Below are 18495 nucleotides of genomic sequence, written 5' to 3' on the forward strand. Positions count from 1 at the left end.
GTTGTAGCCTTTGATACCCAGTCATTGTAAGGTTTTATGGCAAAGTTTGGGGTGCCATGCCATCTCCCCATGGAGTTTCTCTGACTGACCTTTAATTTATTCTGCAGTTGTTTTATTTCTAGTTCAAGGTCTTTGGTGGGTGGCGTTGCAGAATCCAGAGAATGGCTCGGGGTTACAGCAGGTTGCTGTGCCGTCGACCTCGACTCTTGCGCTTGTTGTTCTTTCAGCTCTGACACTTTTGTCTGCAGCTTATCCTTCTGCCGCTGGAGCTCTTCCAAGTCAGAGGTCAGCTTCTAATAAGAAAAGAAAACAGCAGTTAAGGAGACGTGGGCTAAGCAGGCTTGAGTGTAATTTGTTGTCACATTTACAGAGAAATTCTTACTTGGCCAACAAGTCCCTACCGTGCTTCAGAGTAATTCTGTGATAGGGGAGGACATGAGCAAGAGTGCAAGGCCTCTGACAAATCCTGTTAGTAGTACAATGGTCAGTTAAACCTCACTATATACATATATTTTATATATATTTCTCTTCTAGTTCGTCCTGCTTCCACTTCAAAACCGGTCCCACCCACACACAGCCGACACAGCATTTCTCGATTCCTAATCGTCCTCTTCCATGTCATGCACTATACTGGCCTGCTGAGCGTAATACATCCAACAAGTACTCGAGGTGCTGCCACAACGGTAAAGTAGCTTTACCACCTTTGCTGGAGCCACCTGTGTCTTTACAACAGCTTCTTACACAGCAAACATCAGAAGCTAAAAATTATCGTGAACACATTTGAGAATACAACTCTTCTTTAGCGTTTGCTTCCATGGGTGCACAGATAACTCAACCTCCTGGCCACGGACCACACTGTTTTAAAATACACGGGCAAATTTATCACCAAATCTCTCCACTATACGCTAACACTTCTACCTCTCCAGAATATGGACAGTTGTACGTTTTTGACACAGCGCAAGCTACTGAAGTACGCTTACAAAATAAAGCAAACTCTGCATGCAGCGAAAATGTACTTCTCCAGCTAGATGCCATGCTCAGAACCATCAACCCCTTCGCTAAATCATACAAACACATGCATGAAATCACTCAGTCCAATCCAACAGCATCTGTACGAATGGTTTTCAAGGAAACCCTTAAGCAGGATTTACGACGATACAATGCCCTGACATGTCACACCGACGTTGCAGCGATTTTCGTCGGAGATGATGGCGAAACGCCTGCGGAAAGGGACATTTGCATCTATCCCATAGGCAACTCCTGTAAACAGATTTCCACGCTCAATATGAATTGCGATCCTATGGTTTACACACTTTTATTCCCTTACGGAGACATTGGCTGGCACAAAGATTTACAACATGTTCCCGATAAAAGAACCGCCAAACAAATAAGGCTTACTCAATGCCAATTTTATTTATCACTTTCACATGTAATCCTGCTTGACCGGAAATTCTACATGCAAACTGCGTCTTTCAAGAAGTATTTATTTCTTCTTGATTTCTGAACTCCTTTCTCACCATTTTCCGTTCCTATTCTTACACCGCCGTATGCTACGCCGGGCGTCGGCTAGTATATATATATATATATATCCATCCATCCATCCATTTTCCAACCCGCTGAATCCGAACACAGGGTCACGGGGGTCTGCTGGAGCCAATCCCAGCCAACACAGGGCACAAGGCAGGAAACAATCCTGGGCAGGGTGCCAACCCACCGCAGGACACACACCCACACACCAAGCACACACTAGGGCCAATTTAGAATCGCCAATCCACCTAACCTGCATGTCTTTGGAATGTGGGAGGAAACCGGAGCACCCGGAGGAAACCCACGCAGACACGGGAAGAACATGCAAACTCCACGCAGGGAGGACCCTACCCACTGCGCCACCGTGCCGCCCTATATATATATATATATATATATATATATATATATATATATATATATATATAAAACAAATTCCTTGTGATGCAAAAGCAAAAATAGAACTTAGGAAATAATAGAATTTTGTTAATATAAGAAAAAATACAGAAATGCACTAATATTCAATATACATCACTGCAATCACAGTGGCGTGCAAAAGCATTCAGCCCCCTTGAAAAAGATTTGTCCACATATTTATCCATTCCATATTTTTAATGTGAACTCTTATTGCTGTAACAATACATTTCCAAAGTCATAATAAACCATTTTCTGTAGATATTGAACTGAAAAACAAAACCCCAAAGTGAGTGTTTGCCTAAGTATTTAAACCTCTGTGTTCTTGGAGCTCCAGGTTTACACAAATGACAAATGAATCACTTGCGACACAAAGGTGACAGTCAGAATTAAACATAATCAGATCCTACTTGTGAGCTGTTTCAATCTCTCTGGATATAAAAAGCCCCCCATTAGTTATGGTCACGGTCTTTGGTGGACAATCACTGCAAAACTGAAGTCAAAGGAGCATTCCGCTGATGTGAGAAACAAAGTCATTGAAACACACAAGGCAGGACATGACTACAAAAAAATATCAAAGAGTTTGAATGTCATGTTGCGCACGGCTGGAGCCATCATCAGAAAGTGGAAGGTCCGTCACAGCACCGAGACTCTTACTAGTATAGGCCGTCCCTCAAAACTAAACATTACAGCAAGGAGCCTCCTAAAAATCCAACCATCACTCTCAGAAATCTGCAATGCTCTTTGGCTTAAACTGGGGTGAAGGTGCAGGGGTCCACAATTTCAAACAGCTCTCCATTAAATAGGCCTCTACGGGAGGGGAGCAAAAAAACATTCCTTAAGCAGGCCCACATAAGAGTGCATATGGCATTTGTTACAAAGCATGAGAAAGATCCATTTAAGATGTGGGAGAAGGTTTTATGGTCAGAACTGTTTTCCCAGACTTCAAAGAGGTATGTGTTGTGTAAAACTAACACTGGCGAAGGCCTCAAGAAACAAACAGTGAAATATGGTGGTGGCAGCATCAGGCTATGGGGATGTTTTTCATGTGCTGGGAAAGGGAGTCTCGTCAGAGTTGAAGGGACAATGGATGGACATAAAAAACACAGCAGAGTATTGGAGGAGAACTTAGTCCGGTCTGCTATGAACCTACGGCTCAAGAGAAGATTCATCTTTCAACGTGACAATGACCCTCAGCATAAAGGCCAAAGTGACAGTGAAGTGGCTCAGAAACAGAAAGGTGACTACTGAGCAATGACCAAGTGAAAGCCCTGATCTTAACCCTCTGCATCTGTGGCAATAGATAGATAGATAGATAGATAGATAGATAGATAGATAGATAGATAGATAGATAGATAGATAGATAGATAGATAGATAGATAGATAGATAGATAGATAGATAGATAGATAGATAGATAGATAGATAGGAAACACTATATGATAGATAGATAGATAGATAGATAGATAGATAGATAGATAGATAGATAGATAGATAGATAGATAGATAGATAGGAAACACTATATGATAGATAGATAGATAGATAGATAGATAGATAGATAGATAGATAGATAGATAGATAGATAGATAGATAGATAGATACTTTATTAATCCCAAAGGGAAATTCACATATTCCAGCAGCAGCATACTGATACAAAAAACAATATTAAATTAAAGAATGATAACAATGCAGGTAAAAAAAGACAATAACTTTGAATAATGTTAACGTTTACCCGCCCGGGTGGAACTGAAGAGTCGCATAGTTTGGGGGAGGAACGATGCCCTCAGTCTGTCAGTGGAGCAGGACAGTGACAGCAGTCTGTCACTGAAGCTGCTTCTCAGTCTGGAGATGGCACTGTTTAGTGGATGCAGTGGATTCTCCATAATTGATAGGATAATATTTGAAAACTGTTGTCCAGATGGACCATCCCACCCACCTAGAGGGTTCTGGCAAGAAGAATGGGGAAGAATCACTGCAGAACAATGAGCAAAACTGGACCATAAGTACATGTCCCAAAAGAATGAAGGCAGTAAAAGGATTCTTAAGAAAATATTAATGCGTAGAGCTTACTACTTATGCAAACACTAACTTTGGAGCTTGTCTTCTACATTTTAAGTACCTATGGAAAATTATTTATTTGGACTTTGGAAATGAATTGTGACAGCATAAGAGTTCACATTAAAAAATACTGAAAGCTAAATATGTGGAGAAATCTTTTGTCATGCAGAATATTATGATGACTTTCAAGGGGACTGAATACTTTTGCACAACAATGTACCTACTAAATAGGTTGGTACATTTTCCATCCATTATCCAACCCGCTATATCCTAACTACAGGGTCACGGGGGTCTGCTAGAGCCAATCCCAGCCAACACAGGGCACAAGGCAGGAAACAAACCCTGGGCAGGGCACCAGCCCACTGCAAGGCGCACACACACACACACACACACACACACACACACCAAGCACACACTAGGGACAATTTAGGATCACCAGTCCACCTAACCTGCATGTCTTCGGACCGTGGGAGGAAACCGAAGCACCCAGAGGAAACCCACGTGGTACATTTTTCCCCCCATAAAATTGTCTTTATCAAGTGCATTTGAGCCATACTATTATTTTATAAATAATAATGTTTAACGGAAGGCTGGATGAGCCACATTTATGATCCTACTAGACTCGGTAAGAACTCTTGTTAAGTGCTGCTCTGAAAATTGTGACAGAGGGGTTGATGGCGCTACATCAATCTGGTTGCAACCATCTGCACAAGAGCTGAACTTTGATACTCTTATCTGTGACGTGAAAAGTGTGGATTTAGTTTTACAGGCCAAATGTATGAGTCCCTGGATGGAGGAGTAGTTTCAGAAGTGTGAGCTGCCCTTCTTTTTCCAGGAAGACAGCGTAGGGCGGGGGTCCCCAAATCCAGTCTTGGAGGGCCTCAGTGCCTACAGGTTTTCATTCTAATCCTTTTCTTAATTAGAGGCCTGTTTTTACTCCTAATTAACTTCTTTTGAATGACTTTTGAACTCTCTTGAAGACTTGGACCCCTTAATTGTTTCTTTTTCCTTAACACTGTCAATCATACAATATCTGAAAATAAAGAAAGGTGAGGGTCTTAGGAATATTGATCTGCTCAGGTCCCCAAAACATGTTGGAACTATTCTTAGAAAATAGAAAATCAAAAATTTAAGAAACTAGGGGGATCTCTGCCCCCTGCTCGCTTCGCTCGCCAACCCACAGGTGGGCGCTACACGCTAGCCTCTTCGTAGATATGCCACTCGTGTATGGGGAAGCAGATGTACAATTTAAACAGATTGTTATTTTCATGGGAATTGTTACATATGCATAATAGAACTATTTTACAGTACAGCGAGTAATTAACCACAGTAAAAAATAGTTAAAACGTAAATATATTGAAAGAAAATTATGTTTCATGTTGCGTTAGAGGTATTCGTTGGGTTAAACGTTTTCATTCGCGCAAATACTTTTTAAACATACACTTTTACTGTAAAACCTCAGTAAAAACAATTTTTTGAATTAACTTTTTGTCAATATCGCATTGAAGTTTGATTCCGTGTTTGGAGTTACAGCGTGACAATGCAACGTATAACTGCCACGTGAGTGAATATTGTTTCTTTCTCTCTAATAAATAAATCAACTTTTTCGAATGTTTGTCCCTGTGATTTGTTAATTATCATAGCAAAAGCTATTCTGACTGGAAACTGTTAACCTTTTAATACAAATGGTATATCAAGATCTCCTTTGGTGTGTAATGTTTCCCCTGAAGATCTACTACATTACCTTTCTTGTCGCCTGTTAAAATTTTACATGTCATTGCCGTGTACTGATTGACAATTTTCATGTTAATTTGTTTGACTTTATCGTTTCTCGGTGCTAGGTTTGCCCGTGTACTCTTTTCTTCTGTTGATAACCCTATGGGATGAAATTCATCAATAAGATTTGGACATAATACGTCTTCTTTTATTGGGATCTTATAATGAGGAAAACATAAATATTTATAAGAGCCTGAGAGCGCAGGAACTGTGTCTGACAAAAGCATTCACACCAATGAGAGGTGAGAGGACCGTGGACGTGGTTGTAAATGGTTGAGAGGAGGGTGGGACTTGAAAAAAATCTCTTGGATAAAGTCTCATCTCAAGATTTTCTTTTATAATAGAGAGATGTGCTGTATGTCATTGCAAAATGAGAGAAGCAACAAGCCATGGGATTAAAGAACGGGTTTAATTAACAATAAGAATCAGAGCCTAACTAAGCAAGTGGTTGGAGTTTGAGGCCCTGACTTGGTCTTATGTTGGCTCACTCAGTTCACATTTCATTTCTGTTTAAGGAAAGAAATGAAGCAATTCAGAGGAATGATGTAGAAATTCAGGGGAACAAATCTGAGGAAGCAAGTCAATTCAAATTAATTAAAAAGAAGTTAATTAGAAGCAAAAACAGGCCTCTAATAAAGAAAAGGGTTAGAATGAAAACCTGCAACCACTGGCAAACCAGAGTTGGGGACCCCTGGTCTAGGGGAATACAGGTTACTTATATAAAGGGACAGTCTGGCCAGGTATGGAATAGGGGATGAGTTGCATGCAAACAGGACTGGAATGAACCAGGAGAGCCCTTGTACTGCGGTATCCCAATCGACTTGGAAGGTACATCAAAGACACCAGACTAACATTAATTTTGTCTTTTTGAGGCTCAATGTCCCTGCTGCTTTATTCATGCAGATGGCCATGCTGGTGTCTTTTCTACCTCATTCATGCAAACAGCCATATTGTGAGTCTACCATTCCATCCAAGAGCCATGCTGGACCATGTAGGACCAGAGACCAATCAACAAACTAAGACAGAGTGCCACCTGGTAGCACACGTAAACAAGATAAACGGTTTATTAATCAGGCTGCATTATTTTGCCAACACTCAGTTCTATCTGCTTATACTTTAGGCTCAATTGGAAATCTTAAGTTAAGTTATCTGCCAATACTGATGCGCTGTGCAAGAAAGGACAGAGCCGACTATACTTCCTTAGAAGGCTGGCGTCCTTCAACATCTGTAATAAGATGCTGCAGATGTTCTATCAGACAGTTGTGGCGAGCGCCCTCTTCTACGCGGTGGTGTGCTGGGGAGGCAGCATTAAGAGGAAAGACGCCTCACGCCTGGACAAACTGGTGAGGAAGGCAGGCTCTATTGTTGGCATGGAGCTGGACAGTCTGACATCTGTGGCAGAGCGAAGGGCGCTCAGCAGGTTCCTATCAATTATGGAGAATCCACTGCATCCACTAAATAGTATCATCTCCAGACAGAAGAGCAGCTTCAGCGACAGACTGCTGTCAAAGTCCTGCTCCACTGACAGATTGAGGAGATCGTTCCTCCGCCAAACTATGCGACTCTTCAATTCCACCCAGGGGTGTAAACGTTAACATTTAACATTATACAAAGTTATTGTCTGTTTTTCACCTGCATTATTATCATTATTTAATTTAATATTATTTATTGTATCATTATATTGCTGCTGGAGAATGTGAATTTCCCATTGGGATTAATAAAGTATCTATCTATCTATCTATCTATCTATCTATCTATCTATCTATCTATCTATCTATCTATCTATCTATCTATCTATCTATCTATTATATAGTGCCTTTCATATCTATCTATCTATCTATCTATCTATCTATCTATCTATCTATCTATCTATCTATCTATCTATCTATCTATCTATCTATCTATCTATCTATCTATCTATCTATCTATCTATCTATCTATCTATCTATCTATCTATCTTATGTATGGATAAAAATCGAAACTTCCTCTCCTGTCTGTTCTATGACATTATGTAACTTAATGTAGTAACAGATGTAAAAGAAAGTGAGAGATACTCTGCTCAAAAAAAAGTAAGGAAATACTTAAATTACACATCACATCTCAATGAATGAAATGTTCAAATGGAACATTTTGACGGAGTAATCCTGTGAAATTTCTTGAGAACAAAATGATGTAACAACAGGCAATGGAAACTAAAATCACCAATTCATTGAGGGCTGATTCAACATCATACAGAAATTCAAAGCTAAAAATTCAAATCACACGCTGATCTACCTCATGTGAATTTCATCATGGCAACTCATAATGTGACTCAGTTGTGTATGTGGCCCCCACGTGCCTGTATGCACTCCCGACAATGTCTGGATCAGGTCATCAGTGAGCTCCTGGACAGTCTGTGGTGCTACCTGGCGATGTCAATGCACTGATACACAACGTCCTAGAGGTTCTCAATTGGATTCAAGTCTGGGGAACGCACGGGCTAGTCAGTGGTATCAATGCCATCATCATCAAGGAACTGCCTAGACACTCTGGCCACATGAGGCTGGGCATTGTCCTGCACCAGGAGGTACCTAGGACCCATTGTAAGAATGTAAGGTCTGACAATGGCTTTGAGAATTTCATTCTCAGTGCCTAACAGGAGTCAAGGTACCGTTGTCTAGCATGTTTAGGTTTGTGTGACCCCCAAAGAATATGCCCTGCTAGACCAACACTGACTCACCGCCAAACTGTCCATCCATCCATCCTCTTCCACTTAACCGAGATCGGGTCGCGGGAGCAGCAGCTTGAGCAGAGATGCCCAGACTTCCCTCTCCCCAGCCACTTCTAGCACTTCCGGGAAAATCCCGAGGCGTTCCCAGGCCAGCCGGGAGACATAGTCCCTCCAGCATGTCCTGGGTCTTCCCCGGGGCCTCCTTCCGGTTAGACATGCCCGGAACACCTCACCAGGGAGGCGTCCAGGAGACATCCTGATCAGATGCCCGAGCCACCTCATCTGACTCCTCTCGATGCAGAGGAGCAGCGGCTGTACCCTCCCGGGTTACTGAGCTTCTCACCCTATCTTTAAGGGAAAGCCCAAAAGATCACCGCCAAACTGGACATGCTGAATAATGTTACAGGCTGCACAATGTTCACCACGGCGTCTCCAGACTCTTTCACGTCTGTCACACATGCTCAATGTGAACTTCATCTCTGAAGAGAACGGGGTGCCAATTGTGTATTCTCTGGCAAATGCCAATCAAGCTGCACAGTGATGGGCTGTAAGCAAAGGTTCCACTAGAGGATGTCTTACCATCACGTCACCCTTGTGGAGTCTGTTTCTGACAGTTTGGTGAGAAACGCGCACCCCAGTATCCAGCTGGAGGCCATTTTGTAGCGCTCTGGCTGTGCTCCTCCTGTTCCTCCTCACACAAACAAGCAGATAGTGGTTGCTGCTTGCTGGGTTGATGCCCTTCTACGGGCCTGTCCAGCTTTCCTTGTGTAACGGCCCATCTTATGGTATCTCCTCCATGCTCTTGAGGCTGTGATGGGAGACCCAACAAACCTTCTTGCAATGTTACATATGGATGTGTCATCCTGGAGGAGCTGGACTACCTGTGCAACCTGAATCAACTGCAGGTACCGCCTCATGCTACGAATAGTGACAAAGACACTAGCAAGACGCAAAACTAGACAGGAATCAGTCAAAAAGGATAAGCTGTCTATGACCACCACCTGCAAAACCATTCACTTTTTGGGGGTATATTGCTGTTGCCTCTCTAGTGCACCTGTTATCACTGTCATTTGCACCAAATCAGGTGACGTTGATTCACAATTGTTTCTGCTATCTTAATTGGACAGACTGATATCCCTGAACCTTCACTGAGACTGGGATGATTACGTGTTCTCTTCAGTTTTTTGAGCAGTGTATTTACCTACAATTCTTCTTCTTCTTTCGGCTGCACCCGTTAGGGGTTGCCACAGCGGATCATCTTCTTCCATATCTTTCTGTCCTCTGCATCTTGTTCTGTTACACCCATCACCTGCATGTCCTCTCTCACCACATCCATAAACCTTCGCTTAGGCCTTCCTCTTTTCCTCTTCCCTGGCAGCTCTATCCTTAGCATCCTTCTCCCAATATACCCAGCATCTCTCCTCTGCACATGTCCAAACCAATGCAATCTCGCCTCTCTGACATTGTCTCCCAAACATCCAATTTGAGCTGACCCTCTAATGTCCTCATTTCTAATCCTGTCCATCCTCGTCACACCCAGTGCAAATCTTAGCATCTTTAAGTCTGCCACCCCCAGCTCTGTCTCCTGCTTTCTGGTCAGTGCCACCGTCTCCAGCCCATATAACATAGCTGGTCTCACTACTGTCCTGTAGACCTTCCTTTTCACTCTTGCTGATATTCGTTTGTCACAAATCACTCCTGACACTCTTCTCCACCCATTCCACCCTGCCTGTACTCTCTTTTTCACCTCTCTTCCACAATCCCCGTTACTCTGTACTGTTGATCCCAAGTATTTAAACTCATCCACCTTGCCCAACTCTACTCCCTGCATCCTCAGCATTCCACTGACCTCCCTTCTCATTCACAGACATGTATTCTGTCGTGTTGGTCCTACTGACCTTCATTCCTCTCCTCTCTAGGGTCTCCTCAACCTGTTCCCTACTATCACTACAGTTCACAATGTCATCAGCAAAGATCATAGTCCACGGGGACTCCTGTCTAATCTCGTCTGTCAACCTGTCCATCACCATTACAAATAAGAAAGGGCTCAGAGCCGATCCCTGATGTAATCGCACCTCCGTCACTCCTACCGCAGACCTCACCACAGTCACACTTCCCTCGTACATATCCTGTACCACTCTTACGTACTTCTCTGCCACTCCCGACTTCCTCATACAATACCACAGCTCCTCTCTGGTTACCCTGTCATATGCTTTCTTCAGGTCCACAAAGAAACAATACAACTTCTTCTGGCCTTCTCTAAACTTCTCCATCAACATCCTCAGAGCAAACCTCGCATCAGTGTTGCTCTTTCTTGGCATGAAACCACACTGCTGCTCACTAATCATCACCTCACTTCTTAACTGAGCTTCCACTACTTTTTCCCATAACTTCATGCCGTGGCTCATCAATTTTATTCCCCTGTAGTTACTGCTGGTGAGAGATTATAATGTTATCAAAATGTAATCATAATGTTATATTTCAGCTTGGGTTCTTTCCTTGGCTGGGGTTCATATTCTTGTTTTATGTATTTTTTGTTCACCTTTGGGTCATTGTTTAATGTTAATGTTACTTTCATGTATTGTGTGTTACGTCCTATGCCTTGTTCCACATGTTTTGAGCGTGGTCCCACCTGCCAAATCATCACTAGGAACTCCCCTCCACCTTAAACAGTATGGCTGGAGGGTCTCCCATAGTTCCCAGTGGTTCATTTTAATTGTGCTAGAGAGTTTTGGCAAGTTCTTGTGTTTTGCTGAGCTTTGGTGAATTTCTGACCCTCTTTTGCTCCGTTTTCTGACCATTCGGTAGATTTGTGATTTGGAACTTTGTTTGCTTGCAATGTCTTGTGTTTAAGGTAACTCCATTTTTCCATTGTGCTCTTTGGAACTTCACAGTGTTAAAACACCTTTTGTGGACATTAAACCTTTTTTTATTTTTAAAACGTTTCTGTGTTTTCCCAATTTATGAAGCCAGGGTTTGGCAGTATATTCTCCTCTAGTGGGTATTTTTTAAAACTGCTTTTTGGGATTTCGTGCTCAAGGGTTATTAGATTTTGAGGCTTTCTGTAAAAGTCTACGTAGTAAAGAATCTGATAGGAAAAAGTCTGAGCCTACCACGACAAAACAAGGACACATCTTCAAGTGACAAATCTACATATATATATATATATATATATATATATAAATATATATATGGTTTGAAAATAGTTTACTGTCAAATAAATGCAAAGAGTACGCGACACGTGTTTCGCCCTCCTTCTGGGCTCATCAGGTGTACACACTCCACTGCACTCCCTCTCTGGAATCGTATATATATATATATATATATATATATATATATATATATATATATATATATTGTCACACACGCGCGATTAGGGAGCCGCGGAATGACTCAAAACGTGACGGGAGATCATATGTCAGACGGGAATGGCGGGGTACTAACCTCTCTCTCTCTATTTCTGCAGAAAGAAAGACGCACTGCCGCCATGAAGTCCCTTGAAAACATGAAAACAGTACAACACTTCCGCCTTGCCTCTGTTTCCCTCTGATGACGTCAACAATCCCAGCATCCATCACGGTTCCTTCCCAGCAGTCCATTCACCCATTTCCAGTCCCTCACAATAAATGTTCCCCTCTCCGCCATCATGGCGGCTGATAGATGAATGCCAGTATTGACTGCATTATTTGTGAAAATTAATTTTCTTTACAGTATACGGGGCCGGAAACCCCAAACCTTTATGCGCTTGAGAGTCTTTATTTCACAATATATATAAAAAGTCAATGTGTGTATGTATGTATGTATGTTCCACCATCACTTCCGAATGGCTGCAGCGATTTTCATGAAACTTGGTATACATGTTTCTCATTGGTCAACTAAAAATACTGTAGGGAGAAGTCAACCCTAACCCACTCCCTTCTGGGTAGGGTGGGGGTGATCTTGTGGTCTTGTATGCATGTCATCATCCAGTTGACACTCGGAACGACCACCAGAGGACGATCTGGAGGTGACTGCTAGCATTCCTTATGTTTGAGCACCACCGCCCACCTGTTGCTTTTGAAATTTGTTGGCCGGTTACAAGCATCAACTGGATGTTAACATACATACAAGTCCGCAAGCCAAGCACATTAGTGAGTCTTCATTGTTTGTTAATTTATTTTTATTTGTAAAGTTGTGTTTTTTTAATTATATTTTTCTCAAACAATTAAAATAAAAACACTTTATTTTCCTCCTGGGCAACGCTGGGTATTTCAGCTAGTAATACCTATAGCTTTGCTTTTTTATGACATTTTCTTATCTATTATAAAAAAAAATCTTTGGGAGTGAGACTAGGGAGATGACATGTGATCTTCTCACTTTAATTTGTTCCCAGCTCTTAAAACAACGACAAGCAAAATGCGCAACTCGCCAGCAGCAGAAACCCAGCAGATGATCCGACCACTTCTCCTTGCATGCATTCAGCCCCCCCCCCCCCTCACAACGCGAGCAACAGAGACGCGAAGTGGCAAAAGGACAGCTGCTGTACAGGCTTTAAAATGATCGATGGGCAGTGCGACAGCAGTAACAGCAGCAGAAAGAAAGCAGATGATCCGACGGGATCTCCTTAGCATGCGTTCAGCCACTCCCCCTTCACAACGCAAGCAGTGTTCTACATCCTGCGAGAAAGAGACTACAGTAATCCCTCGCTACTTCGCGGTTCACTTTTCGCGGATTCATGACTTCGCGGGTTTTTAAATACAAGTGATTGCCCGCCTATCGCGGAAGTTATGTTCCAGACCCATCAGCAACAGGACAAAATCCGCGATATAGAAAGACCATATAAATAAACATTTTTATAGTTTAAGCCTTAAAATACCCATCCCACATGCTTTAAACACATGCAAACTTATAAAACACACTTTGCTAACACATATGATATGTGGATGTCGGGCTAAGGATATGAGTAGCATCTCACTATTATAAAACATTTTAACTTCACGCAAGACAAGACAGTGAGACAGGAAAATTGGTGATGTACAGGCTTTTAAATTATTGACAGGCAGAGTGACAAGCAGCACAAAGCCAGCACAAAGTCCACTTCTCCTTAGCGTTCATTCAGCTCCCCACCCCCTTGACAATGTGAACTGCGCCTCCGGGGAGGGGGGTTTGAGCGAACGTGCGTTCATCCCTCACAAAACCACACACACACTCCTCCTCCTTCCGAACGCACAGAGCGACAAGCAGGCATTTTGGCAGAAGCAGCACAAAGTCCATTTCTGCTCAGCGTGAGTTCAGCTGCCCCCCTTCACAAAGTGAGTGCAGACACATTGACGTCTGATCGCTGCGTGCAGTGTTGGTCTGAGGTGTTTAAGAATGTAGAAAGTGTTTAAGAGCATAGGAAGTGTTTATAAGAGTGTGGGAAAGGTTAACAAGAGAGTGAGAAAGATTTATAAGAGTGTGGGAAGGGTTTATAAAGCCTTAAAATATGTATAAATAATAAAATAAATATAGGTCGCTACTTCGCGGATTTTCACCTATCGCGGGGGGCTCTGGAACGTAACCCCCGCGATAGGTGAGGGATTACTGTATATAGAAATTATATAGATGACTTGATGGAAAAAACTGTTCTTTGAGAACGCAAAAGAAAGATTTAACTTAGTCCACAATATAAGAAAACAATAAACCCTGCAGTTCAGTTCCTCCCGTATGGCAGGAGGAAACACAGCAGTCCTTTGGCGAAACGGCATCTCCGCGGACTATCACGAAGAATGCAAACTCAGGGATCCGACTCACCAGATGGGAGCACCTGGAGAACACCAGTACCTGGCCTCTTCTCGGGGATTCGTCACTTGATTATTTCTTCGGGGTGGCCACCCATAAATAGCAGACATCCCTGGGTGAAGTAAGATCCTGAATAATTCTTTGAGCGTGGATAGTCGACGCCTTGCCTTCAGCCTTATCCTTCCTTTTTTTTCTCTCTTCCTTGATCCACCATTCCCTTTAAAAAGAAAAAGTTTCCCGCCGAAAATCCTTGCCCCTCTCGGTTGTTATGGAAACCTCACGCCGGCAACAGGCAGCTGGAAAATTTACTCGGGCGGGATCCTACTAGACTGGGACGTCACCAAAGGTGCCTGAAGGGCTATTTAAAACACCCTCCCAGCCAACATTATAAAGTGACGGACAATCTAGAAGGCCAACCCGACTGTCCGTTATGTAGCCTTGCTACAACCACGCCCGGGGCCGGAAATAAAGGACAAGTATTGTTTTTACAACGTCACGCGAGACAAGGCAGTGAGACATCATTTAAAACAAGTCCACGGACATCTAACCTAGCAGTTGTTGGATTGCTGTTGGCAGACACGCTTCATGTGCTCCTAGCTCTTAAAACAATGAGAAGCGACAAGGAAAACACGCAGCTCGCCAGCAGATGATCCGACCGCATCTTCTTAGCCTGCGTTCAGCTACAGCCCCTTCACAATGCGAGCAGCGTTCTACATCCTGCGAGAAAGAGATTTAACCACGCCCGGGGCTAGAAATAAAGGACAAGTATTGTTTTTACAACGTCACGCGAGACAAGGCAGTGAGACGTCATTTAAAACAAGTCCACGGACATCTAACCTAGCAGTTGTTGGACTGCTGTTGGCAGACACGCTTCATGTGCTCCCAGCTCTTAAAACAATGACAAGAGACAAGAAAAACAGGCAGCTTGCCAGCGGCAGAAAGCCAGCAGATGATCCGACTGCATCTCCTCAGTGTGCATTCAGCCACCCCCCCTTCACAACATGAGCAGCGTTATACACCATCCGAGAAATTGATGTAACCATGCCCGGGGCCAGAAAAAAAAAGGACAAGTATTGATTTTACAAAAGTTTTAAAGTAAAAGTGAAAATAATGCATATGTAACAATTCCTATAAAACTAACAATATCTTTAAATTGTATATCTGGTAAACCAAACCCGGGGGTGGGCGAGCAAAGCGAGCAGGGATGCGGAGCCCCCTAGTTTTAACTAAAATCAGATTCTCATACATCACTGCTCATTATTTCATTGACTTATGCAACCAATTCAATCCAATTTTACAAAGGACGGGGAGACTGCAGCCAGGTTCATTTCTAGGGGCCAAGTGACAGGTATTTATTTATTTATTTTTTAACTCTTCCAATTCCCATTGTTTATGGCTGCTGCCAGATGTTTAACAGCATCTACAAAAAGCTTTGCTGATAGTAGAAAGCCCAGAATGGAGTCACATTGTGCTGTAAAGTAGTTGGAATTTATACAGTTTACCCAAATAGAGGCTTCTGGGCTACAGTGTAGTAACTTAATTCAAGTACGAATATTGGGTCCAAACTAAAGTGGAAGAGCAAAGACAAGTCCTCATTCCACTCTACTGAAGGTTCTTTCTGCATCCAGAGACTTTCATTGGCACAGCTGCTGCCCTCATGTTGAACAATGGCGACTACTGACTCCAGAGGGTAGAGTCAAGCCGAGGACTCTTATGAAGCCATGAAACACACCTGAGGAATCACAAACACATGTGATTGCCAATTGGTGCCCTGAAATGGGGGGACCATGCAAGATATGTGCTGTGTGACCGAAATGTGTGCAAATCACCGTAAATGAGAGTGTGCAATGTCCACTTTAGTTTTGCTTGAAGTGTTTTATTTGTAATTTTAAACTGTGAAGCAGAGGGGAAAAAAATCAAACATTATGGAAGGCACTGTATATTTTTGTCCCAAAAATTACCGTATATACTCAAGTACTTTACTTTAAAATTCTGCTTATGGTTTATAAAGCCTTAAATAATCTCGCCCCATCTTATATATCGGAATGTCTGACACCTTATATTCCAAATTGTAACCTCAGATCCTCAACTGAGTGTCTCCTTAGAATTCCAAGAGCAAAACTTAAAAGAAGTGGTGAGGCGTGAGGCCTTCTGCTGTTATGCACCTAAAATCTGGAATAGCCTGCCAGTAGGAATTCGCCAGGCTGATACAGTGGAGCACTTTAAAAAACTACTGAAAACACATTACTGTAACAAGGCCTTCTCATAACTTCACTGTAATTTAATCCTGATACTCTGTATATCCAATTCATTATAAAAACTATTCATGGTGGCTCTAAAATCTGTACTAACCCCTACTCTCTCTTCTGTTTCCTTTTCCAGTGTCCTTTTGGCATCTACTCAAAACACCGTGATGTTCCAACAATGATGGATTAAAAGCCAGAAGTCTGCATGACCATCATCATCAAGTCCTTCCGTGAGAACCCTAAATACAAAGAGGACTATTTTATTCATGTTAGGTAGAATGCCCAGAGGGGACTGGGTGGTCTCGTGGCCTGGAACCCCTGCAGATTTTATTTTTTTTCTCCAGCCGTCTGGAGTTTTTTTTTTTTGTTTTTTCTGTCCCTCCTGGCCATCGGACCTTACTCTTTTTCTATGTTAACTAATGTTGTCTTATTTTAATTTCTTATTTTGTCTTTTATTTTTATTTTGTTTTCTTCATTATGTAAAGCACTTTGAGCTACTTTTTTGTATGAAAATGTGCTTTATAAATAAATGTTGTTGTTGTTGAGTATAAGCCAACCCGAATATAAGCCGAGATACCTAATTTTACCTAGAAAACCTGGAAAAACTTATTGACTCGAGTATAAGCCTAGGGTGGGAAATGCAGCAGCTACTGGTAAGTTTCAATAATCAAAATAAACACCAATAAAATTACCGTACATTAATTGAGGCATCAGTAGGTTAAATGTTTTGGAGTATTTATTTAAAAGAAAAACAGTAAACTAGCTCTGTAAGTGGAGAAGAGGGTCAACAAAAACAATATGGTATCTCTCGCGTGCGTGCGTCTCTCTCTCTCTCTCTCTCGTGCGCAGGTGTGTGTGTGTGTGTGTGTGTGCGTGCGTCTCTCTCTCTTGTGTGTGTGCGTGCGTGCGTCTCTCTCTCTTGTGTGTGTGTGTGCGTGCGTGCGTTTGTCTCTCTCTCTCGTGCACGCGTGCATGTGTGTGTGTGTGCGAGTGTGTCTCTCTCTCTCGTGTGTGTGTGTGTGTGTGTGTGTGTGTGTGTGTGTGTGCGTGCGTGTGTCTCTCTCTCTCTCGTGTGTGTGTGTGTGTGTGTGTGTGTGTGCGTGCGTGCGTGTGTCTCTCTCTCTTGCGCACGCGCACTCCAGCTTTCTGTCGGGACCTGACTCGAATATAAGCCGAGGGTGACATTTTTCAGCACATTTTGGGTGCTGAAAAGCTCGGCTTATATTCGAGTATATACGGTACCTGATGACCTGAAATGCCGGGAACGTGTAGAAAAAAATGTCGTAATTTCTACATCATGTGACCGAAATGTATGCACATCCCCTGAAATGAAGGTCTGCAGTGTGCACTTTAATCACAATGTCTGAATTGTTTGATCAGATGGGGAAATCAAGGAAAAAAAAATGGGTCTTTGTCCCAAACACGATGGAGGGCACTGGAGGTGTGTCATATTAAAGGGGGGTGAACACTTATGTGACCAATTATTTTGTGTTTTATAATCAACTCTGTCGATCAGTGTTATAAAAGTCAAATTCAAACCATTCAGATTCAGTGTTGTATAACAGTAAAATGTGAAACCTTCTAAAGGTGATGAATATTTTTTATAAGTACAGTAGATGTACAAAAAAAGAGGAAATGATTAATGGTATTAATGTTTAATGTTTGAGAAGTCTGCCCAGTCAATGCTGTTATAAGTCAGGTCTTTTCTAGGCTCCCCCAGATCCCAATCTATTTACAAACCATATTTAAAAGGCTCTTTATGTTTCCACAACTGATTTATTACTTTAAAAAAAAGTTTTCCCTCCGAAAAGTTCACTCTCAATGTCTTTCCAAGCGACCAGCTTCAGCCAGCTTCTAATACAATTTAGTAATGACAATAACTTCATATTAACCTGCTGCCTGAATGACAACGCTTTATCTTAATATGCATGACTGTTAGCTTGAAATGTAAAATTACCATTCCATATTTCACCTGCCACACACAAGTGTCAAGGAAAAGTTTCTTTAA

At 42.3% G+C, this 18495-nt stretch overlaps 1 protein-coding gene across 1 annotated transcript in view; it reads right to left on the reverse strand.

The window, feature by feature from the left end:
- cntln (centlein, centrosomal protein) overlaps positions 1-18495 on the reverse strand; it is a 515615-nt gene that overhangs the window by 84015 nt on the left and 413105 nt on the right. The window contains exon 20 of the mRNA XM_028805853.2: positions 90-293. Coding sequence (XP_028661686.1) covers positions 90-293 — 204 coding nt within the window. The remainder of the gene's footprint in view (positions 1-89; positions 294-18495) is intronic.

Source organism: Erpetoichthys calabaricus, chromosome 7, assembly GCF_900747795.2.
Source record: "Erpetoichthys calabaricus chromosome 7, fErpCal1.3, whole genome shotgun sequence".
In the NCBI taxonomy this organism is placed as follows: Eukaryota; Metazoa; Chordata; class Cladistia; order Polypteriformes; family Polypteridae; genus Erpetoichthys; species Erpetoichthys calabaricus.